General features: G+C 40.7%; 1 protein-coding gene across 3 annotated transcripts in view; it reads left to right on the top strand.

The window, feature by feature from the left end:
- Positions 1–26,019, top strand: part of fhit (fragile histidine triad diadenosine triphosphatase) — a 372,469-nt gene that overhangs the window by 146,370 nt on the left and 200,080 nt on the right. For all 3 annotated transcript variants that reach the window (XM_084347996.1, XM_084347998.1, XM_084347997.1), the window contains one exon: positions 136–260. In XM_084347996.1, coding sequence (XP_084204122.1) covers positions 155–260 — 106 coding nt within the window. In that variant the 5' untranslated portion in view covers positions 136–154. The remainder of the gene's footprint in view (positions 1–135; positions 261–26,019) is intronic.

Here is a 26,019-nt window from a genome sequence, read left to right as displayed (position 1 = left end):
ACCTTCAGCCAAATCAGATTATGATCAAATCGCTTCTTCAGCAAGGCCTTCAACTGCATGTGGATGTGTACGATGAACAGAATCCATTTTCAGTTGGATGTTATTGACCATCTGCTCTCTCTGTGTCTCTTCCAGGTCTGTGAGTCAGTGAGACATGTCAACCCTACGCTTTGGACAGCATCTCATCAAGGCCTCCACTGTGTTCCTGCAGACAGAGCTGTCCTTTGCTATGGTCAACAGGAAGCCTGTAGTGCCTGGACGTATCTTTCCATTACTTACAGGTGAGACGTAGGCTTGTTGAGCTTAGCATTGTTCCTGGGATGTGTAGCATTTTAGCAATCAACAGACCTTTTGTTGAGTCTGTTGAATGGTCACTGTGTTGCACTTGGTGTTGCATTAGTTTGCATAGATGAATAGAGAGAAAGATAAAGAGGTAAACAAATAGTTTCCATTTAGATGTTTTTGTGTTGAAGCTTTATGAGTAGCTGTCTTTGTACTCCACAGCCACAGTATACTGTATACACATAACACATCCACACAACTGCAACTCTTCATGATCCCCACGCAACCTGTTGTCATGGTCACTAAGTTTTATCTGCAAAAGGTGGTGTACAAATGCTCGATCAATATGGATATAAGGTTTAACACAAACTAGGAAACACACAAACCATTACAAAGCTTAAAACACATTTTGACACTTGAATTTAATCTGACTTTGCAAGCTTGAAAGAAAAAACATTTAAGCAGACTGAGAAGCAAGCAGCATTTAGGGAAGGCTGTAACCTATGGAGGATCAAGTTCAGTTTGTTTTAGCTCTTAAATTTTCTTCCAAGCATAAATAAATAATAATAAATAAATTATGATAAATAAATACAATACATTACAGTCAGAAATTGTTTGAAATGAACATTTCATATCATTGTCTGCATGTCTCAGCAGTACGTAGCTGTTGTAACCCTAACCTTGCAGATGATCCTTCAGCTATTACTGACTGATGATGATGACTGATGATGACTGATCTGACCTGAATTAGATATAACCTTAACAAAACTTGAATTGCAATAACTAGCCCTACTCTGGAACAGGTAAGCACTAATGAACTATATTGCTCATACAGGATGGATTTGCAGTGTTATAGTATTTATTAATGCTGGAATCACAACAAGGTGTCTAAATGTCTGAAATGTGATGTTGCTAGAGTATGCTTGTTTGAGTTAAGGTAATCCTTTATTGATCTACAGAGGGGAAATTCAAGCAACTGCATTTTCTAAAGTTCTTACATAGTACCACTAAATATAGGACAAGGCAGTGCAAACGTATATTAATGACTGGCGTGTGTGACTGAGGGTCTGAAGAAACAAGTGTACAATGTGTAGCACTACAGTATACATGGTGGCTGTTTGAAACAGTAGGAGACATTCTCAGCTGGTCGAGGGTGTTTCTAGCTTTCGGTTGGTTACAGAAGAGTAATATAACTTTAGGGCTTCATATTGTGCCATTCTGAAGTTTGTAGAATTGTAGTATTCTCTTTGTTTTTTTTACTCTTTGAACGGACCACATTATTTGACCTTTATTTCCCATACATTCTTTGTTGCAGGAGTGTGTTTGCATTTTTAAAATGCATTTATTGTTTCACAGCTGTACTGGTGTTAATACGTTGAACGGTTTCTGAAAGGTTGAAAGTCTCTTGAACCTCTGACCACACACATCACAGTAGTGTGTGGTCTGTACTGTTGGCCAAATCTGGAAGCGATGTAGCATGTAGTGTAGTTCTATGCTGTTTCTCAGCTGAGCAAAGTGTGGAGGAAGCATGTTGTTCCCACAAGCTGGAAAGAAGAAAAAGAAGGATTGTGAGACTGTCTGCAGTTTCTCTTCAAAACTGCCATAAGGGATATTGTTTTTGAATGACCGGGTGCTGAAGGCTTATCAGGTAGCCATGGTTGATGTGGAAGCAAACAGTGGACAAACACTGAAAATGATCTTTTGTGTGTCTGTTTCTGTGTCTCTCTCTCTCTGTGTGTGTGTGTGTGTGTGTGTGTGTGTGTGTGTGTGCGTGTGTGTTATTTTGCTAATTTGTTTTCCCTTTTTAATAGAAATACTGTTTTTACTGCTAATTCCCCTTAATTCTGTTCTGCCATTTGTTGAGTGATGTTAAGCCAACCAGAAATGGAAAAGATGTGCAATGCACCGAACATGGCAAAGAGGAGTCGACAACGATAATTAATGAATTAAAACAGTTTTTTTCTTCTTGAGATGAACGTTTTTTGAAGCAGCAGAATGGTTTGTGTGCCACTCAGTCACCAGGTTAAAATGTTAGCAGTTAACATTCCTGCAAATCACAGATACGTCCGAATGTACACATACTGTAGTAGGCTGTGTACCATAATGATATTTATACAAAACGTGTCATGTCATGTTCACATTACATGTGTATTACCTGACTTTCATATCGAGAGGTGGAGGGGACAGTAGTGGAATACAAAGCTGCCAAACTGGTGACCACAGTCCGAGACTGCGTTTTGGCATGTGCAAGAGTGAAACTACTCGATATTTTTGATGAGGTACCACGACATTTCAACAAACAGGACACCACTGGGTAATTGTAAAGAGACCTCAAGGCATTTCCAGCCATGTTTGTGGTGAACTAAACAGGTATTTGAAGCCAAACCATAAAGTTTATCTCTAACAGAGTGGTTTTTGTGCCTAAACCTAACCACAACATAAGAGAGAAAGAGAAAATAAACCTTAAGAATGTAAAGTTGCAACATAAAGAAACAAAGTTTTACCTTATCTGTGGTTTTAGAGAAATGTCTGTTGCTAACATTTATTCTAGTGATTGGGTTGGAGTATGACATTACTCTGTTGCACTGATATACAAAATATAGTTATAACTAGTTATAAAACTGGAAGTAAAGTTTTGTCTCTGAGCCTGTGTCAGATGAAGGCCTGGTTCTCTCTGCAGTAGAGATATGTAAAGGCCCTGAACCAACATTTAATCATTTACAGTAACAGTTTGTCGGGACTATAAGCCTGTAATGAAAGGGACTGAGAATGGAGCAACAACAACTGAGGGTTCAGAGGGTTAGTGCAGGTTTCAGTACCACAGCATCACACCTTAATTAACACCAGAACATTCAGTTGAACTGTGCCGAGCCTGTCCAACCTCCATCATCAGTGTGAAGTGATGTGGTGTAATGCAGCGTCCCTCACACTGACCTGCAGTAGAGTCACTGTGTTTCAGTGTCTGTCTCATTGTTTCTTTCTAACTTGACTTGAGCATCGGCTGCTCAATGGAGCGCTTCCTATAGCTGCCTGTTGTTGCCTGGCAACAGATGCTGTCTTTGTTGAAGTGAACCTGCCCTTGATATAAAGGCTATATATGCAGCTGTTTACAATACACACAATGCACAAACACAGAAAATGGAAAGTTGGTAACCAAGGCTGTTGAAGGTTGCCTAGGCCACCGTGCCACTATGCAGGACTGTTTGCTTTCAGTTTGTTTGGTTTCTCGTCATCTTGTTATTCCCCAACATAGCACAGATGTTTAGTTTACCTTTAAATACATGTGGGCGTCGCACAGAGGTAGGAGGAGGACATGAATCCTTGTGGACTCTACGCTTGCTTCTCCTTTTTCATTGTGCCAGGGGAAAAAAAACAAAACAAAACTTTAGCTCTGTCTATTAATCATTGTTTCCAGCCTGCCTTGAGTGAAAAAAGAAAAAAAAAATCATTTGCATGATTTCCATCGCTGATTTGTTTGAATAATGTGCTTATTCTCTTTTCGAAATGTTAATCTGTTCTTGGCTTTGTGCTCAACTTCTCAAGTGCTGCTATGCACCTCGCACAACTCCTACACGCTGAGATTAACTTTGGACCAAGGAGAGTTATTTCTCTGCTCTGCTATACACCTCCACTTTAAGGCCATATGTTAGCATTCTTTAATCAGATTTCGTATTAAACACTGTGATTATTTTCTTGATTGTAGAGGCCTGTCATATACTGAGAGAGCCACAGAATATACTGAGCAGAGATGCTCACAAGTTGTTTTTTGTGAGTCCAAGTCAAGTCTCAAGTCTTTGAGCTAGAGTCCAAGTCAAGTCTCAAGTCTTTGAGCTAGAGTCCAATTCAAGTCTCAAGTCTTTGAGCTAGAGTCCAAGTCAAGTCTCAAGTCTCTGAGCTAGAGTCCAATTCAAGTCTCAAGTCTTTGAGCTAGAGTCCAAGTCAAGTCTCAAGTCTCAAGTCTCTGAGCTAGAGTCCAAGTCAAGTCTCAAGTCTTTGAGCTAGAGTCCAAGTCAAGTCGCAAGTCTTTGGTCACAAGTCCAAGTCAAGTCTCTTATGGTTGTAATGAGCGTTCTATCATCTGCTGCATGACGTCCGGTCTGTTTAGAACACTGCATAGTTATATCTAAGGAATTCAAAGCATGTACTGTATTATCATCACTCCTCTATCTGTTAGCGTAGAGTATTATCAGCACTGATTAGTTGGTATATGATCACTTTAAACAGGCTATTGCAATGCAATATGAAAAAAAAACACACAATGAAAGCTTTCCTTTAAAATGAATAACTGTATTTTGCTGTATTTTGCTATAAATACACAGCTACATCAGCTAAATGTAAAACACTATCGCTGCCAAATGATCTGAAATATACTGCAAGTCCATAAACTGGTGATATTCAAACATGAACAGTTTTGTTCAGAAAGAGAAAAGAGATATCTACCATTTGTGAAAGCTGGCACCTTTCTTTGTGTGACGAAAAATATTCCTTGCATGAATATAAAACTCATGATGAAATATCACTGGAGTTATTGGCAGTGAACATCAGCTGACTTTTATTCCTGAAAGTAATGTTTGTGTGTTGGAATGAAACCCATCAAAACCATGCATCAGTTCTAGGTTTATATTTAAGTAGCACACTGTGCTTAACGTGTGTAGTAGCATTGGCTCGAGTCACTTACAATTACACTAATTTAAAATGTAAAAAGACAATGCAGTTTACTTTCTTATGATAGAGCATCAATTATCAATCATTTACTTATTGGCTGGATAGCACAACTTTCTCATGCTTAACATTTTTCAGTGTTTAAATTAGTGAAGAACTTTGAAGTGAACTGACCTCTTGCATGCTGTTATTTGCTAACCGTCCATAGGCACTGAGGTTAACTTTCACATTACCATTTACTGAGTCAGATGCGAAAATTCTCTTCTTTGCAGATTGTTGTGTGGGGAGGACTGGGCAGAGCAAGTGGCAAAACCTCTGCCAGCCAACAGACAGCTGTTCAGTGCTAGGGAATTCTGGGGAGGGAAACTGGGGCAGAGCAGGAGTTTCTGGTGGAATAAACACCCGGAGACACACCGGATCTGTTCTGATCTGGTGCTGTTTACTGGGTTCAGAGATTACTTTTTAAACTTTAGGATTAAAAGTGGATTTATCTTCATCCTCAACCTATCTGCAGTAGCAAGCCTCAGAGGTGCTGTGTTGTACTGTACTTAATCTCTTTCTGTCCATATTGATTGCTGACTGGAGGGAAAATGTATAAGTGTACAGAGAGGGGGGAGACTGAAAAGAAATGACAGGAAGAACCTGAGTCTGTGGTGAGTGCTGAGTTTAGCCAGAAGCTGAACTGAACACCAAGTCCGAGACACTGTAGAAAAAAAAAAATCCTGAAGACATGTTTTTTTTTTTTTTTGTGTTTTTCACATTAGAATTAAATATGAAATACCTTCTTCAAAGACAAACAACATTACTTACATACTTTGCAGAGTTCCGAGCGCCTGCCTTGAGCTAGCATGTCACTTTTCTTGTTTTTCTGAAGTAGTGAGGAACCATGTGCAGTACTTTGTATACCATCAGGTGCATCTTGTACATACAATATGTGTGCTTCATTGTGCATGTGCTAGTCTAGAGCTTGGTATACAAAAAAATCAGAGACCTGTTCATAGTGTACCAGTACCATACCAGAGTCAGAGGCCTAAAATGCTATGAAAGCAATGTAGCAGTTTGTTTTCAAATCACGCTTTACACCCTTAAGTGCAGCAATGAAAAATCTCAAGGTGTGTTGGTTTTGTATCGGGTAGTGAGTGCTTGCAAAACACTGATGAGCCCACAGCAGCACTGTGACTAAAGACATCCATGCACTTAAGCAACACGGTTACAGTTAAAGTCAAGGTTCAGGGTTAATTTATGTATCATTCTACAACACAGGGTTGTACATCTCTGATTCCAAAAAAGTTGTACTGCTATGTAAAACCATAGACAAGCGAATGTAGTCCATTGTATTTCTGAAGAACAAGATTCAAGAGGTTTATTGTAACTCCGGTTGTACAAGTACAAGTAACAATTGTGAGGCTCACTGTGGTGGCTCCGGCCGTCGCCATATTGCCAGTGTCACTCCACTAACCTCCTAGCTTATTAAAAAATGGGCAAAGAGGTAGAGGTGGTGGAGCTAAGGTGGCTCTAATGAAGCCTGGTTGTTGACAGCTAGCTAGGCAGCTAACAGCCATCTAACTAGATGTTACTCAAAGCGACCACGCCCTTAATAATAATGCATAACTTTAAGGTATTATATAATTGTGTTATACTTCTCCTCTAGGGCATTCCTCCCTGCAGACACTCTGCATGTCCACTCTGCATAGCCCAGAGACACAGCTGGGAGCGGAGGGGTCGGTGTGTTTAATGTGAGAAAATACAGCTGGCAATCTACTCACCACCCCCATCGACACAGACACACCAGTGGCAATGCCCACTAAGGCGTAGGCCACTTGTGTATTGTGAATGCAAGCTAGTTGGTCCCCCCCCCCCCCGTGATTGTGTAAAAGCAATACTGTAATACTGTCATAATAATAATAATAATAATAATGATAATAATTAAAAATAATCTGTATTTGCATAGCATCTTTCAGACAAGAAATACAAACATATTTGACAAAAAATACATTACATGCAGTGTGTTTCACTAAAAATTAGACCGTACACATTTTTTAACATGTTAAAAATGTTAGTGTGACAGAAGATGGAAAATGACAGTTGAAGTGCACCGCAGCGGTGCAGCCACCTTATGGCGTAAATTGTTATAGCAGGGATTGGTGGCTCCCTGAAAGCCCTACAATGTGATTTGTTATCAGCTGGTGGTAATACCGTATATCAGGGGTATTCACCTAAAATTCAAATGGGTCCAGTTAGAGAACATTTGCTCAAGCAAAGGTCCGGAACATCATAATGTAATAACTTGCGTTATGATTTAGTGTGATATATATTGAAGTAGCCTAGTAGTTGTATCAACGTTTGCATGTAACTGTATTTTGCTTCAGTAATGTAGAGATGTACTGTAGGGTGTGTAAATACACTGTGACATCAGAACAAATCCATCTGCACCCCTTCAACTTTCAAACAGGGAGAGAAGTACATTTTGTCTAGGGGGATGAAGCTGTGAACTACTGCTGGTGATTAAAGAAGAAATTGTAGATCCAGTGTTTAGGCCTTCTGTGAGGAGAGTTAGCTGAAATATTTAATCTCGTCTAGATACTTTTTGTGTCAATTCTTGTGAAACTGTTAGCACCAGTCAGGTGTGGTGAATAGGCTTGATTGCAGGGCGGAGATAAGCCTGCATGAGGTAAATCTAGCACATATGGGCTAGTCACTACAGCATCAGCTGCAGCGTCAGGACAGCCAAACAAAAACTTAGGGAGTCTCTCTGTGGGAGTCTATCGAGGAAGTCCAAGTAACTCCCTGTCCACCACAGATCGCAGCCATGAGTCCCACCCAATCCCAGTCAGGACATCAAATTGGAGAAGATTTCACCAGAGACCCATTGCTCAAGGCTGTAACCCAGCCAATCTCTTGGCACCACCACTTTGTCGCTTTCTCTTTCCCCTTGAAGTCCACCACTTTCCTCGCCCCTACACCTCGCACGCTGACCACCCGCCACAACCTGAAATCCCTCTCTCCCGCCACTCTCTCCTCAACTGTTCTTTCCTCACTACGATCTACAGAACAATACTCTCTAATGTCATCCGAGGAAGCCTCCTCCACTCTGTTATCCTCCCTCTCCTCCTCTTTAAACACTCTCTGTCCCCTCACCTCCCTGATCAGCTCCTCCCTCACCTCAGGCCATATTCCAGCTCCTTTCAAGACAGCTACAGTAAAGCCATTCCTAAAGAAACCCACCCACTGCATCGCTGACTCTGCTCTAACCTGGTTCACATCATACCTGACAAATCGCACCTTTCAGGTCACATGGAATGGCTCCTTGTCCAAACCCTGCTTTCTGGAAACTGGTGTCCCTCGAGGCTCAGTACTAGGACCACTTCTGTTTTCACTATACACTAGATTACTAGGCTCTGCAATCACATCACATGGATTCTCTTACCACTGTTATGCAGATGACACCCAACTGTTCCTCTCTTTTCCCCCATCCTCCAATACCCACGTTGCAACCCGCATTTCGGAATGTCTGGCAGACATCTCCACTTGGACAACTGCGCATCACCTCAAGCTCAACCTTAGTAAAACTGAACTCCTGTTCCTGGGGAAAGACTGCCCTCGCATGGACCTGTCAGTCACTGTCGAGGACGTCGTGGTATCATCTTCATCAACTGCAAGGAACCTGGGCATAATCCTCGACGACGGACTATTCTGCACCCCCAACATCAGGTCTTTCCTCACAAAGGACGCAACGCAACTCCTGGTCCAAACGCTGGTCATCTTCCACCTGGACTACTGCAACTCGCTCTTGGCTGGACTCCCAGTCTCCACGACTAAACTGTTGCAACGTATCCACAGCGCTGCAGCGCGCCTCGTTTTCATTTTACCCAAATTCTCCCATGTGACCCCCCTCCTCTGTGACCTCCACTGGCTTCCTGTTGCAGCCCGCATCCGATTCAAGACGATGGTGCTGGACTTCAAGGCGGTCAATGGAACTGCACCTATCTACCTCCAAACACTGGTCAGACCACACGCCCCAGCACGAGCACTTCGCTCTACTACATCAGCTGGCCGGCTGGTACCGCCATCGCTGAGAGCAAATAAAGGCCGCTCAGCAAAGTCGCGACTCTTCTCTGTTCTGGCGCCTCAGTGGTGGAACCCACTTCCGACCAATGTCAGGACAGCAGAATCACGTATGGTGGCTCATGGTGGTTTATGAGGAAGGAGGAGAATACAGTCATCTGTAATTGAGGAACCGTGGTCCCGTGTATTTCCTGGAAGGAGTGAAAGTTTCTTTCTTGTGACAAATGTACTTATTGTAAGTCGCTTTGGACAAAATTGTCTGCTAAATGCCCTAAATGTAAATGTAAGTAAAAAAGTGCTTCACAATATGGTGGTAAATTCCTCTTTAAAATGATTCTTTTTTAATTTAAGAATCTGAAACTTGTGAGCCAAACAGAAATATTTAGTCCAACAGTGCATTAACAGGCATTTTGACGGGCCAGCTAAGAGATACAGTGATGACAGTAGCTCAGAGCAGAGTTGTTGTCTTTTCTAGTATAATATACAGACCTCACAACATATATTATATACAGACCTCACAACCTGCAAACACTCACCAAAACTCACCTTTTAAAACTGCTTTTAATGTATAACTCCTGTATCTTTTTATTTTGTCAGTGTGTTGTTTTTATTATTCTGCTTTTTAACATGTAAAGTGTCTCTGTGTACCCTGAAAAGCGCTATATAAAATACATGTATTATTATTATTATTATTATTATCATTAATATGCTGTATACTGTATTCTTATCTACATTTTGAACACTCACATTCTATTCATTTTACCCGTCTGATATCAACAGTTAATGCAGTCTAGAGTGAGTTTAATCAGGGTTGCTCAATCAATTAACAATCAGAGGGAATAAAGAGGGCTCAGGAGACAGCACCCTTAATAAATGACTAGAACCAGAAAACATGCTTCACATAATGTGAACACATGTCAGGCCTGTCACTTATCTTCCCTGTCAATATGGAATAAACAGATGGCAAGTGATTGCTGAATGAACTCTTTATGCAAGTACAACAAATTCCACATTGTGTAATGGAGAAGTGTTCCTGCTTTGTGCTGGTGTAGGTTACACTTGAAGATGGCTTACAAACCGTACCAGCCTACAATGTACCTACTCTGCAGTTCCTTCTGTGATAAAGCAGTCTGGGCTCCGGTGAAAGAACACCAGTCTGCAGTAACACATTCTTTGATGAGGCATCTTCTCTCTTAAAGAATTCATTAGACTAAGAGCTGGTTACACACATCTAGTAATCCTATTAATGTTGAGATTCCGTAGCTTCTTCTATCTGTCGTCTGAGGTTGCAAGTGGGGAAAGGGTTGCAATTAGCAACAACACAATGCTGTCCCTCGTTATCCAGCCATCTCACGACACACATTAGCAGATGCTTAGTCACTGATTACTGGAGCAGCAGCGCTTTATTCTTGGAATAGCCCCTCAAGTGTCTATCGCAGTGCTGTGACGGCAGCACAGCTAATGTCAGGGGCTGTGGAGTTATTTCCTTCTCCTGCTCCCTCTAGAGAGAGCTCGAATACTTTCAGTGAGATCAAACTGATGGACCATTCTTTGACAAATTAAAATAATATAAAAAACTTCATTGGAAGTTTTATGTTTCTTTACTTTCTATAACTTGATCCTTCTATAAGACCATTGCTATGGCTTTGAATTATTTTATCCTACCTTACTACCAGGACATGTTGTAAACTTATATAGTCTAGGGGTGTGTTTTGGAAGACAGAGGATCCTTGGTGCTCTTGGACCAATGACTAATTAATTCCTTTGTGTGGAAAGAGATGTGGCCTCTACTTAAAGGAAAGTAATTTGATTTCTACATAATATTTAAATTATACATGCTTGCAAATTGGATACTAATTTATTCTGTTGTCAATATATACAACTTAAATCAGAAGAACCAATGGAACCACGAAGAGCATGTGACATAAATTAATCAAATAACACGGAGTCCATAGCATAACAAACATCATCTTATCTATAGCTTAAGATTATGTAACAGTGGATCACATATAAAATAATAAATGATAAGTAAATCATGCTGGTTAACAAATACACTCGTGGTACTGGTATTTTCTTCTGTCATTGTGTTGAAAGATATTAACATCAGATGGCAGTGTGGTATCCTGTAAATTAGCAGAATTTGAAGCAGAGTTAGAGTTTCATCATATCAAAATGATTACATGTTCTGAAACATAACACATATATATATATATATATATTCAGACATTTAAGTAGATAGTTTGGACCAGTTCAGACACAGGGTGAACACAATAGAGGAGCAGGATGAAGCACACTCAAAGAGGAATGTTGATCGCCCCCCAATTTACGTCCCTAGAGAGGTCTGATGGTCTATCTCTGTGGATGGACAGCAGTTGTTACTGTTAAAGTTGTTGGTGGGATGAGACTGAATTTCTCAGGTCTGTTCCTTGTCTTTCTTGACATCCTTCCTCCTTAAGGTGAGAGGTCATTGGGTCATTGTGTGTCTCTGTGCACTCCAACACAGGCACAGAGAGCCTTTACATTAAAACATAATAATGTTTATGAAAGAATTTACTTTCTTCTTGTATTCCTATATCAGACAGGTTTAAAACAGATTTGGACCTTTTGTTCCCTTCTTCTCTGATGTGTTTACACTCGTATCTGGCCTGGAGGCTTTGTTTGTTGGCCAGTCAGACGTGAGGCGGAGATTTCAGCCGTCATCATTCTGGACAGTCGGCACTAAAATGGCCGACGCAGGAGCAGGCCACAGGCCACAGGCCAGGGAGGGAGGAGGGTATCAAACATGTATATACATGCATTGACCCCTTTCAAAATGCAACGGTAAAATACGTTTTCCAGCATGCCTATGTCTATCAAAGTTATATACGCCACAGGATTTTAACCCTGGTTTTCCTAATCGCAGACAAATGGCCCCAGACAGGGGCAGATTGGTGCTCGCCCCCGTGAACGATGATTATCATGTGTGAACTGTTCAAAGATACAATCCAGGAGCTCACCCACGTGTTGCCCACGCCTGCTGGATATTTTAGCAGATTAAATATCTGGTTGCATCGCCAAAAGGTCAGAGGGATAGGAATGAGCTACAGCCAATGAGAGCAGACCCTCCTCTCCTTTCTCCCTCTCTCCTCCTATGTTGTCTCCTGCAGTGGCTCTCTGAATCCAATTGTATCATGTATCTATTCATGTGGAATACACAATAATAGCCTATAGTCAGAATACATACAAGCTGTTCATTATTACTGTGTTGTTCTTCCTGAACCACAACACAAGCAGGCAGTTTCAGATTTTCATTGCAAAAATAGTCCTTGCTCTCTGAGCAGCTTCCTTCTCCATCCTCTCACACATATTATTTTCTTTTCTTCTTCTTCTTGTTTTTTCACTGCAAGTCAGCACACAAACAACTTGGACTGCTTGGGTCGCATCATTCCCATGTCACGCCTCACCTGTGTGATTTGTAATGTGTGACCCCCCATCACTGATGCAAGACTCCAGATTCCACGACAGAAAGTTGTGTAGTGAGTTGATGACCCAGGTATCAGGGAATCCATCACTGCAAACTTCTGAAACCAAAGATGTACCAGCAAAGTATTCAAAATGTATTTGATCTATTTTTACCAGAATAAATCGGGGAGTTTCATCACAACAGCAATTAAAAGGTAATGGAGCCTTTATTTGGTTCTGCCACACATACAGTATTGCTTTGAAGATGAATCCCATCTGATAGATCACTTGCCTCGGTGAATTCTTCTTGTGTATCTTACACAATGTTTGCCTTTTGATGTTCCACTTTTTCACTTGTACATTTTTTATACGTGATGCATTATAGACACTACTTTGTTCTTTCTTCTTTGTAATCAATAACTCACAGATCTCATCGGAGCTCAACTTCATCTTTACAAAACAATTCATCTGTACCTGAAAGATTTGGACTTTTTGAGGAACTTGTTCAGTGCTTAAGGTAATCAGTGCTTTTTTCCTGTAACTTTCCTTTATTTTAACTGTCAAGAATAAGCTGTGCATTTCATAATAAACATCTGATGACTATAGCCATCAGATACCCACACTCATATTTAACAGCACCCTCATTATTATCCACAACATAACATTTAGATATATGTTTTCTGCCATGGTTACTCTGAGCAATTCCCGCGTTCGTCAGTTAAGAGCCTAAAGAGATGCCATACAGAAAGGTGTCTTTTAAGGTATCATCGCCTGATATCAAGGAAACAGGAAGCTTTTCATTGCCTCATGTTCCTATTGAATACATTCTTTCTTGTTTTTGTGTCTGTCTCTGCTGAGCTGGCCTTCAACGAAAGCAGGCGTCTCTTGTCTTCTGCCAAGCTATAGAGGCGCTCTTTCAATGAATTGTCATATTACGATGAATCATAGTAGAGAGAAAGTATAGCAATACAGTAAATGGTCTGTACTAACTCAGAGTATATTACTTAACACTCTGCAGGCACACTCTCATGTTGTGGGTTTACTCTAATAAACCCTCCTCACCAGCCCAAATTCTAGCCCTTACATTGAGTCCATTACGTACGGTATATTTAATAAGCAGGAGCGTATTATATATGCACTGTTGTTACAGTTATAATCCTTAAAGTCCAAATTAAATAATAGTTACTCATGCCCTTCTGCACTCAAAAGTCATGATTTTTTAATGTAGGCCTAGTGCTAATAATTTAAATTATTTAAAGGAAGGGAAATGGTCTTTGGAGATAAATCAGAACTGTGCCTGTAGGCTCCAACTCTCTGAGTGGGCTGAGCCAGTCGGGGCACAGAGACTTGCATTGTACCTGATACAGAAGAATAAGGACCCGAACATTAAGCACCAAAAATGAACAAGGGTGACATTTGTAGGTACGTATTTAATTAGCTCAAAGATACTGCTGCCAAGGCCCAGCAGTCTCCCTTCATCCAATATCAAGCTCGATAACCCTGTACCACTCTAAGTTTGAAGCCACCCATAACCACTTCACCAACACTAAATCTGTATCAGACTGTACTCACTCATGAAATGAATGAGAAATGAATGAAATATCATAAAAAACAAAACAATGCATTCTTTTGTATTTTTGTATTCTTTAATAAAGTGTAACATGATGAATCCTCTCAGTCTATGGTTTGTTTTGCTGCAATGCAAGCAGATTCACCAGCTGTTCTTATTTTGTATCATTTCTAACAGAGCAGCTCATCAAGGTTTATGTGGTGCCTCCAAACATTTTCCAATAAACCAACTGACCAAAACAGAACTATTCCTCAAACATCAGCTTCTGAACAACCCTATGAGCTTTGGTGTAACGTTTAAAACATTGACACTTGTATATTTTTATAAACTCAAAGATTCACTTTTCACTTGTTTGATACCTTCAGGTGTGCTCTAATGTTTAAGTCCAACTCAATGCAGCAGCACAAGAAATACTAAATTTAGAATAAGATCAACTGCCGTTTTACTGAATCATCAGCATATTTTAAAATCATGAAATCATAATTTTGGTCCTGCTAAGTGTGTAGCCTGGTGATTATTTATACTTTGCCTGGGATATTACTGAATCTCAACAGCAAAGTAGAAAGATCTTCCTCTAGTGCCACAATAAAGCCTATTTTCTAGTTCTACTCAGAATACTTAAAATACTAACTAGAAGACTGTTCTAACCCCCGAAGAGAGCTCTCCTCTAGTGCCACGCTTCAGGGCCAAAGCCTATCACTGGGACTTTATCCATCTCATTATCGAATGGACTGACTGTCAATTAATTCAGTGGAGAGATTCATTCTCCTGAGGGATTAAATAATTAATCAATATTACACGAAAGGGTGTACTTTACCATCACTAGTGGTGCAAACCACGGGGTAAAACTTAAGTAATATTGCGATTATACAACAAAATAAAGATATACAGAAGATATAATCAAAATGTATTCATGTTGTGGGACAATTAGCTCTCGAAATAAAATATAATCATTTTGCTATAGCTATTTCTGTTTCCCTGGAAATGGTAATATCTTCAGTAAAGAGCAAAGTGTGCTGTCCTGCTGATTTCTAAATGTCTCGACAAACAGTCAGGGTTATTAATTTAAGATTATACAAGAAGTTCCAACCACACAAATCTAAGCATTGCATGTTTGGATTACATGTTTTGGTATTCTTATATTTAACTTCCTAAATATTAAGCTATAAACTTCATCTAAACTTCAAATAAATAAATGGTGTCCCAACAAGTCCTCCAAATTAAACAACAGAATCCTTAATGGGTTCATGACCTCTGACACTACACATGGAAAACTTCTGATCAGACGTGCCACTCAGCAGGTTTATATCATGTCAGTGCCTTCCAAAACTTTTCATTTTATAAAATCACTACGGGAAAGTTTTGGTTAGGTTTATGCACAGAAAACTTGTTTAGGTTGACAGAAAGATCATAGTTTCAGTTAAAAAAGAGTATTTGGTTAAGGTTAGGGAAACGTTGTGGTTTGGGTTAAAATGACGACTTTGCTAGAAGAATAGGGGAGCTTTGTGGTGACAATAATAAACATATGGTTATGGTGAGGGAACAATCATGGAATACCCCGTGTTAAAGTTTGATGTGACCCATTTATCCACCCTGACCTCCACCTCACACATACTTTGTCATTTGATAATCACGCAGAACTTCCACCTTTGCTTCTGTCATAATTACTATGGCAGCTAGAGGGCTCTACTGCTTATGTTTCGTAAGGGAATGTGATGCTGTCATTCTTGGGAGGACATTCTCTTTGTCCAACTCTTTGTGACTTTAGTGTAACACTGCAGTTGGGAACTATTGTTAAAACACGATACTACATGTATAATGTAATCTTGTATCAGCAATGGTAGTATTAGTAGCAGTAGTTATAGCAATAGTTTAGTAAGTTACAAAATGATGATGTGATCTGAGATCGTGCTTAACATCTCTTCTGCATGTCTGCAGGCATGTGTTTCAGTTTATGTGTTTATGTGCAGGCGAGGCAAAGTGAAGCAGCACAAACCCAGACATTTTCTCTGGGCAACTGAGGGGTGGCCTCCTTTTCTTCATTTGAGACTGTGTTTTATAAGTAAAAGCTCTTCTCCCATCGGCATGCTCCAGATGTGCTGCTGCACTCGTCAGCCTCCTCTTTGCCACAGAGAGATGGTACATACAACCGGAGAGCTTGAACTGAGGAAGCTTTGGTCACAAAGCACGTTTGTTTGAATACCTCTCACCCAATGCAGTCTTCACAGGTCAGCACAGTGAGCAGTGATGTCTCTTTGCTTCCAGCTTGCATGAAAAGAACATTTCACCCCAAAATGAAAATTCAGTCATTATCCACTCACCCCCATGGGAAGTCTGGAGAGTTTTTGTAGTACACAAACATTTTGGGAGCTTCACAGCAAAACAGCTTTGCAGCATTCTCCTACAACAACTGAAGTAGAAATAATGATGTCAAATAATCATGCATCACATTTATCTCAGAAGTCAGACCTGAAAATGATGTCCTACCAGAATCGACCGAGTATGACATCATTTAAAGCCGGAAAACCAGTTCTAGCCAAGTTAGCCATTATTAGCCAGTTTTACCAGCACCAGTTGATAGCAATGCATTACGTGGCATTTCACTAAGTGTTGGACAGTACTGTGTGTAAGACTGATTTAATTCGACACAAGTAAGACTGAAGTGCTATTGAACAGTATATTCTACAGCTTTCACAGCTGTTGATGCTGTTGCTGTTGACAGGGAGGATTTCATTGATCGTTTTATTTGCATATCTTACTGCACAGTCCACCTTGATACTCCAAGGCCTGCGACTGAGCCTTGTTCTCGCCATAACTTTGCCGTTGGCTTTGTGGTTTGATATAGCGTCAAAGAAAGAGTTTGTTATTGTCCTTCCAGAGATGGTGATTTGTGCTGTGGGCATTTAAGATGTAATTTTCAACTGGCAATTACTTAAAAATACATCTCAGGTGATGTGTGGAGCAATGCAAAAGTAATGTAACAAGTAGTGTGACAAATTACTTTCAACAGGGAGTAAGTAAGTGGAGTAATGCATTGCTTTTGTTAAGTAGCAAGTTATTTGTCATTCATCAGTATTTTTTGAGAAAGTACCCCAACACTGTTCTCACATCATGAACAAGTGTTTCAACGTAATCGATTAAATTAGTGTCATACTTATGTTCCAGTGTTTTCACCTCTTCCCATCACTGTTTAGCTTCGAAGAAGAACCTCCATTGACTTCAGTCCTTACAAACCAATACACTGTGACCTTGCTGTGGCAGTGAGAGATTGCTGGTTGCAAATTACATGCAAACAGTATTCATAAAAAATGTCAAAAAGCATCATTACTCTTAATTATTTTATATTACATCTTGCTAGCTTATTAAGCCTGCCTACACTAATTATGCAAGCAAAATGAGCTTTTTTGTCCTGCGAGGACAGAATAATTCAAGTATTTAATTTCACTCAAGTGTGTGTGTGTGTGTGTGTGTGTGTGTGTGTGTGTGTGTGTGTGTGTGTGTGTGTGTGTGTGTGTGTGTGTGTGTGTGTGTGTGTGCATTACTCTCTGCGTTTTCCTTCTGGTCCTCTATAAAGTGACTGAGCACTGTGTTTTCTCCCTTTCCCTCCACATCACTCTCCTCTCCTGGTCCCTCAGACCGACGGCAGCTCTGGTTGGCACACAGGTTGATTCACAGTGCCCACACCAGGGTTTAGGTGTGTGAACAGCAATAATGAATTTACGAGCACTAACTGTGTTTCTGCTTGTAAAACCTAATTCTCCTAAAGATATACACTCTGACCCCAACCACCACCCTCGCTGGCTCTGATTAATATCAGGAGCTGAAAACCACATGAGACTATGCTGATTATTTTACTCTTTTAAGCTTGGGTGTAGCCGGAGGCAGTCGCAACTGAATTAGACTAATGTTTTGACACTCGACTCCTAAAGAATAGAAAGATGGAAGCAGGGAGGCAATGGCCCCTTTCCTGATCGGCTGAAAGATTGCGGGAAGACAGCCTGACTGCCATAGGCCATCATCAGTTGGATGTGTGGTAAAGAAGCTTGAAGGATATGTCAAGTTAATGTGGAAACATTGCATGTAAAGATAATAGAAGTCATCTAGCACAGCAGCTTAAGTGACCCATATGAATTCCAGTCACATTCATCTTATTGCTAAATTGACTCTGTTTTCTTTCTTTGGGTTGGGTTTGGTTTGGTTTGAATTGATCCTGGTTCTGTCACAGACTGTGCCCATGAAGAAACAAGAGAAGTATAACAGAACAAATACACTTGTTTTAACCAAGAACCGCACAGTCTGTATAATGGCTATAAGCTCATAAATGCGAGGCCTGATGTGTAAGCTCCCTGTCTATTTTCTTCCATTTTGCTCGCATATAGTAACTCTAAGTGATTATGTGTTGGGCTAAGAGCACTGTCAAAACATGGCTGACCTACACATAGCACTGCACCTGAACACATCTATGTAGATACAAATATAGGATGGAGGTAAAAGCTTGTGAACTTTGTCCAATACGGAATAAATGAAAAAAAATGACCTTCAACTCTATATTGGCTTCAGTCTCTACAAACACTTCTGGCACCAGAAACAGTCAGACAAAACACAAAGCAGCCCGAGCAAACCAGCTGCAGTTCTAGCAATACCTACAGTACCTACCCTAACCCGAACCCAGTCAAAAGTTTACATACATTTGTAAAGAACATGTACAGGTGGGTCTCAAAACATTAGAATATCATGGAAACATTCTTTTTTTTCCGTAATTTAATTCAAAAAGTGAAACTGACAAAGTATTAACATTAATGTGTTATCTGTTGTGAGAGATTAATGGACATTTGTTATAAAGATCTTACACAGCACATGATAAACAGACAAATCAAATCAAATCAAATCAAATTTTATTTGTATAGCCCAAATTCACAAATCACAGTTTGCCTCAGAGGGCTTTACAATCTGTACAGAGACGACACCCTCTGTCCTTCGACCCTCGATTCGAGTGAGGAAAAACTTGCCCCAAAAAAAAGGCCCTTTTAACAGGGAAAAAAAATGCGGAAGAAACCTCAGGGAGAGCCACAGAGGAGGGATCCCTCTCCCAGGACGGACAGACGTGCAATAGATGTCGCATGTACAGAGCAGATCAACGAGATCACAATGTATTCAATTATAAGCGATGGTTGACAGGAGTGAAAGTACACAAAGATGTATTACAGCAATAATGATTAAATGCACATGGAAATGTGATTACTAGTGATAACAGTGGTAGTGATCAATGGTAAGGATGGTATGTAGCAATGCAGTACGATAATAGTAGTGGAACGTATGTAACAGAGATGTGACTAATATTAGCGACAGTAGTGGTGGGTGTCAGGCAGGGTCATGGCAGTAGGTGCATCCACGATCAGGCAGGGCCATAGCAGTAGGCGCATCCACGATCAGGCAGGGCCATAGCAGTGGGCAGACAGAGAACAAAGCCCACAGGCAGCAGTATGGAGCTGTGGAAGGCACTGCAGCGGCTCATTATCTGTCACCAGGTTGCTTATATCTGAACATTCATACTTGCCTGAATGTCGCAAAGTTGTGTGTCAGCAGTGCCACCTTCAATTTCCTCTGAGCCCTACGTATGTAAGCTCTGTAGATCTGACTCTACGATGAGCAGATAATGTACACAGCCATACCTTTCAGACCTGTTATTTGAGGCACTGTTCTAAAAAAATCCCTGACAATGACAGAATTGTTCAGGAAATTAAAGACGTTAGTTCATCTCTATTTAATGATGTGTGGAGAAATGTCAGTAAAAGGTCATCTGTTGAGTCAATGTATAACTGAATACATACATACATAATTTGGTCAGTTGAATACGTTTAAGAAGTTGAAACACTTTTGTGTCATATTTTCTTCAAAACAATTTACAGACACTTTTTTTTGTTGATCAGCTAAATGTTTAAGCTCTAGACCAGGACTTCTTACAGTCCAGACCCCGGTCCACATCCAGAAGAAAAAACAAGCCAATTGGGACTGGGCCCACACCTCATGTTATGAAGGGGACAATACGTTATGAAGTTTGCTGTTTTGAAATACATTTTCTAATGATTGATAAATTGTTGGTGACATTACACACACAGTGAAGCTGAAGATCATTTACAGTGAAGTGATTCTGAGACATGTGCTGTAATCCACTCTGGCTCTGCGTGGTCATTTGATGATCTATCAGCCTTATATTTAGATTTCCACACATTAATATTTGAATGTTCAGTTATGGCTCAGGAAGTGTGTTGTTTTACAGTTGGTTTCTTCTGGCCAGTGGCTCACTTCTGTTTCTCTAACTTGGCTCCTTGCTGTGGAAGCCTGTGTTCGCTGCTTCATCCATTATGTGCTTGGCCAGCACCGCCTGTTTACACCACTACATTATTTATTTCTTGTTTTTCACATTTTCAGCATAATTGAGAAATTGTGTTGGGGGATACCTCGCCAGCAGACAAAAATGAGGCATCTCTATTGTCATGGAAAGCAGTCACGCTGCTGGAAGTATTTATTCCCAGTGGCAGTGGTTAAATGAGTCCACCCACCCCCCTCCAGTCAGCTTACCTCCTTTAAATTCCTCTGTTTTGTGGAGCAAAGACAGTAAACATTTTCTGACTTGCTCATATGGAAAATGCTACATTTTCCAGAGAGATCATCTCTTGTGTGCGTGGGGGGGAGACACACTCCCGCTGTAGTCCTGCACTCTGTTGGCTCAGAACATGGTCCGCCTGTTGAGTGCAACAGCTTGACTCGAGATGTTGTGGTGAAGACAGGTCTTTGTGGGCACAAATATATGTCATTTGGCCCGCCTGCATCCAGTTCTGTCCATTTATTTTCCCTGCGACCAGACACTAGCCAGGAGCAGCCTCAAACCAAGCTGGATTAGCATAGCTCTTATTCTGACTCTCGTCCTCCCTGGAGCACCCGGCCGGTCAGGTTGGATGGTCGAAAGATGCCAAGGGCCGTGATGGTCTCAAAGTAAACACGAAGTGCATCTTTTGAATCTGCATCATGGAGAATGAAGCAGCAGCAACAAGATGGTGATGATAATGTTGTCGGCATCTTCATCTTGATCTCATCCACTATTTTAGTGATACAAAATAATATAACAGCATCGGACTACTATTAAGATATTTGATAACCATGTGGACAATGATTGAATTTGGAATAAAAACATGTACATGTATTTCAGGACTGATATGAAATGATAGTTAGGAAATCAATATTGTGTTGGACTCATTAAGGTTAGGGTGCGACACCCTTCATGCCAGCTGTCTTATCCACTGAGCTATTGCAAGGGGCCTGTGGAGGGTTTCACATGTTCACATTTTCTTGATTTTTTTTTTTAAAAAAATGCAAAAACTGTATTAGTCAAACGGATAAAACATATCTCATTAGATTTCATTTTATAACTTGAATAAAAACATAAGAAGTTAAAAACATGGTCTCAGAACCGCAGCTACTATGAAGAGATTGATTGTTTTTTGTTTGCATTGTTTAAAACGTAATAGTCATTATATGGCCGCAACACATGCAAACAGAGGAGTTACCAGTATCAGTTGAGATCACAGAAAGGTTAACTTCACCAACTGACACAATGGTGCGTCACACATGTGTTTGCAGGTCTTGGGGAGTATGACTGCATGTGTGAAACAGTAGTATAAAGCCTTTTGTGGCTCCAGAGAAAGGTGCTAGCAATCTGATGAACTGCCTCCTGTGGTGCCACTCAATGTCTAAGTTGCATTGTGGGTAGTGAAGGTGACAAGCTTTGAAAAGGAAGGAGAATATGTAGAATACAAACGGTAATATCTCTGGTTCTGCTGTATCAATCCTGATCATTCGTTTTTAAAGTCCATAACGAGTCCGACAGTGTTATAGGAGTGCAATTCTATCCCAGTGGACTGCTTTTCAAAACCTGGTGTCTACATTACCCACAATGCAACTGCCACTGGGTGACATCACTGGAGGCAATTTATCAGATTATATGCAGCTTACTCTAGAGCCACAAAAAGCTTTATACTTCTTTTTCACATCTGCAGTAGTACTCCCCAAGACCTGTCAACACACTCTGATGTGTCAAAATGAGTGGAGTTACCCTTTAAAGAAGAAATAAAAATGGACTTTGTAAATGACTGAGGAGAGCACTGTTTTTGTAGGGGGTGCTTTTGTAAAGCAATAAGACAATACTTGAAGCACTTTAGACAAAGCACTGAATTTTAACATGGAGGAACTTGTGGTAACCTGGAGTTAGTTCTGCCCCCCTGCTGGCTGCTTGGTGAAACTGTGGTTTGCTGTTTCCTTTGGCTGACAGATTGATGAGTTTGTCACAACATCACTCAAAAATTATTTAGTGACTAATTTTTCTCATCTGTGTTTCAGATCCCTTTGTGTGTGACAATGTGTCTCCTGCCTTGCTAATGGACATTAGGGATTCATGCCATACCTTTGATCAGAATGCCATCACAATGAAATCAAATCAACATTGTAGAATATTGGATTACATGGCCCGCTCATTTGTATTAAAAGCTTTTGTATTTTTCTAATTAATGGTGGTGTGGCTCTATGTTGTGTTAGGGTACCGATGCTGTGATTTCAGTGTGACTTCATATCCTTTCTCTCTTTACAGCTGCTGAAAGGAACATTGCCTTTATTCATAACGAAACATGATCATCAAATCAAATCAAATCAAATTTTATTTGTATAGCCCAAATTCACAAATCACAGTTTGCCTCAGAGGGCTTTACAATCTGTACAGAGACGACACCCTCTGTCCTTCGACCCTCGATTCGAGTGAGGAAAAACTTGCCCCAAAAAAGGCCCTTTTAACAGGGAAAAAATGCGGAAGAAACCTCAGGGAGAGCCACAGAGGAGGGATCCCTCTCCCAGGACGGACAGACGTGCAATAGATGTCGCATGTACAGAGCAGATCAACGAGATCACAATGTATTCAATTATAAGCGATGGTTGACAGGAGTGAAAGTACACAAAGATGTATTACAGCAATAATGATGAAATGCACATGGAAATGTGATTACTAGTGATAACAGTAGTAATGATCAATGGCAAGGATGGTATGTAGCAATGCAGTACGATAATAGTAGTGGAACGTATGTAACAGAGATGTGACTAATATTAGCGACAGTAGTGGTGGGTGTCAGGCAGGGTCATGGCAGTAGGTGCATCCACGATCAGGCAGGGCCATAGCAGTAGGCGCATCCACGATCAGGCAGGGCCATAGCAGTGGGCGCATCCACGATCAGGCAGGGCCATAGCAGTGGGCGCATCCACGATCCACGATCATCAAAGTGTTATCCGCCCTAAACAAATGTGTTTATTGTTGAACTTACATTTCTGTCGGATGAGTGTGCAGGATATTTTTAGAGATAGAGAAATAGTGGAGGGTGCAGTCAGATGTGGAATTTCAAACTTGGCTTCAAAATTGGAAAATACAAGGGGTCCCACTGGATGTAGGTTTTCATTAAACAGACAATTATAATGATGTGATTAAAAATGAAGAGAGAATGAGGGAAATGACTGTATTCATGAGACCCATACTGCACATTCTATTAGTCTGCCATCGCCGCCACCACCTTGAATAAATATGCTTCCTGATGGGTCCCAACACTACCAGCCATTGTAATGGAGTCCCAAATTAGATGTTGGTTATTCTAGTCATCATAATGAACCTGCTGACTGGGAGTGCTCAACATAGACTCACAAATCTGCAGCAGTGAATGTGTGAGCCCCCAAACACAGCACTGCAGATAATTAGGCTTTTTAATGAGCTGGACTTGGCTACAAACAGGTCTGAAGGAGTGATTCTTCCACATTTAGAGGCTGTTAAATCTGCTCGCCCATCAACCACCCCAATGCATTGTTGAAGGGGCTTTAATGTTGTCTGTTCAGGTCTGGTCCATTGCAGGCTGGAGATGGAGCAACACTGCCCACTGTAAGGATTTGAAGGGAGTTGGTATGTAGATAGCATAAAAGCCAAGGAAGGTCATTTTAAACATAGTGAACCAGTTTGCTCAAAATTTCCTTTAGTTGCTGCAGTCAAATGGACACACCTTTGTGTATATAGAGATGTTAACTAAAATAGAAACCTTTTCTTTTTTAACTTAACATCAGTGAATAAGCTGCCTGCATGTGTGTCTCCCACAGTTGAGTCATTGTTTCATGTGCCACCTGCCTCCAGTTGTCACGTGTTCACGCCTCCATGTCTTTCTGTCTTTGTGGTCTTTGAGCTCCTGTAAAGCCTGGTAGTTCTCATGTCCCAGGATTAGTTGCATGTACAATATTAATGCAATTTTAAAATTGTTTAATGGTATCATATAAATATACTAAAATGGCATAATAATGCAGGTGCACCCTTTCAAAGAGCAGTCGTGTTTTAATTCTCCAGAATATTCAAACATTGGAATTGAGATGTGGAAAAATAAATCTGTACAACTCTCCTCAATAATAAACACACAAACTAAATAAACTCCACAGCAGATGATTCTCATCATCAAACCATCCAGTGATAGCTCGTGTCCTATAGAACTATCTGGATCTGGGATGTTTCTCCATTTATTTATTCTGGTTCTGTACCTCCACTTCATAAGCTATAATAGTGTGCTGAGTGGGTGCCTAATGTACAATGTGAATGTTTCAACGGGTTTGGCTGACCAGCCTGCCCACGCTATGTACACTGAGGCAACATGTGGTGTTTTTTTGTCCCAGCCCTGGTTTTCACTGAAAACTTTCTGCCACACTTCCCAACATTGTTAATGAAAATGTCTTCCACAAAAACACCATTTATCTCGCCACCTTTGTTTTATGGTTACCCTATATTATTACACTTCTATTCTGGTCTATACTTTTAGTATTATACCGAAAGTATAATGTTCAAAAGACATTATTTTTCTCATACTGTCCATTGCTGCATCGCCTCGATTATCCATGTGTCTGAGACGCTCTGCTTTAGTTCCTGTCTCTTTAAGTCCCGCCTCCTCAAAAGTCCAGTCAACTCTGATTAGTCAGCGATACAAGCTTGAGCAGGCACCACTCACTGTGTTTCCGCCATTGTTTTCCCAGTTAGCTGCACTTCTAATGTGAATATCACCACAAGAACCGAACACCTCGCCATCATACTGGTTAGAGAAGCAATGTGATATACCAGATGATCCTGGAGCAAAATGCTCTTTGTACAACAACAGAGGAAACCATAGCTTTCCCTGTTCCACCATTGCTGATGGAGGTTTAACAAGGGGATTCTGCTATCTGCATTTTCACTATCCTGATTGGATAACGTGGGCAGGGATACCAGAATGAGCAGGGAGAGGTCAGGAGCTGTAAGAGAATAAGTGAAAACAAAACATCATTTGGTCCCTTTAATTCTTGTCATTACATTTAATCTGCATGTGTTAAAGAAAACCAGTCTCTCTTCAGATAGTTCCTCTGTGTGTGTGTGTGTGTGTGTGTGCGTGTGTGTGTGTGTGTGTGTGTGTGTGTGTGTGTGTGTGTGTGTGTGTGTTTACTATTTTTTCCTTCTCTATCTGCAGCTTGTCAGCAGAGTATCTTGGGATGGGCCTTTTCTCTCAGTGAACTAGCTTCTTGTCCTCAAATCTTGTCTCTAGTGAAGCTCTGGGCTTAACTCTTGGCCGATGGCAACAACTGGAGCTGCTGTGCAGCTGGCTCACAGCTAACTGGCTTTGACATTCACTCACACACGCTCATGAGCAGACACGCAGCTCCCATAAAGGGAGCTTCTGGCGATCATATAAAGCATAACAAAGTAGTAGTGCTGGTTTAGGTTGCTGTATCAGTGTTTAAATGGAGAACCACTAATATGCTGCCTTGGATAATTGATACTAATACATTGAGCTTAATATTAACAACTATAATCCATGTAGCTCTGTGGGTGTATGACACAAACCAAAATTTGCTCATTATACCAAATTATTTGACAATGCGTGGATATCCCAGCATTACTGCAGACT

This window comes from Pagrus pagrus (genome assembly GCF_965226575.1).
Source record: "Pagrus pagrus genome assembly, chromosome: 3".
Lineage (NCBI taxonomy): Eukaryota > Metazoa > Chordata > Actinopteri > Spariformes > Sparidae > Pagrus > Pagrus pagrus.
The sequence above is the reverse complement of the archived record's forward strand: the minus strand, read 5'-3'. Positions and strand labels throughout refer to the sequence as shown.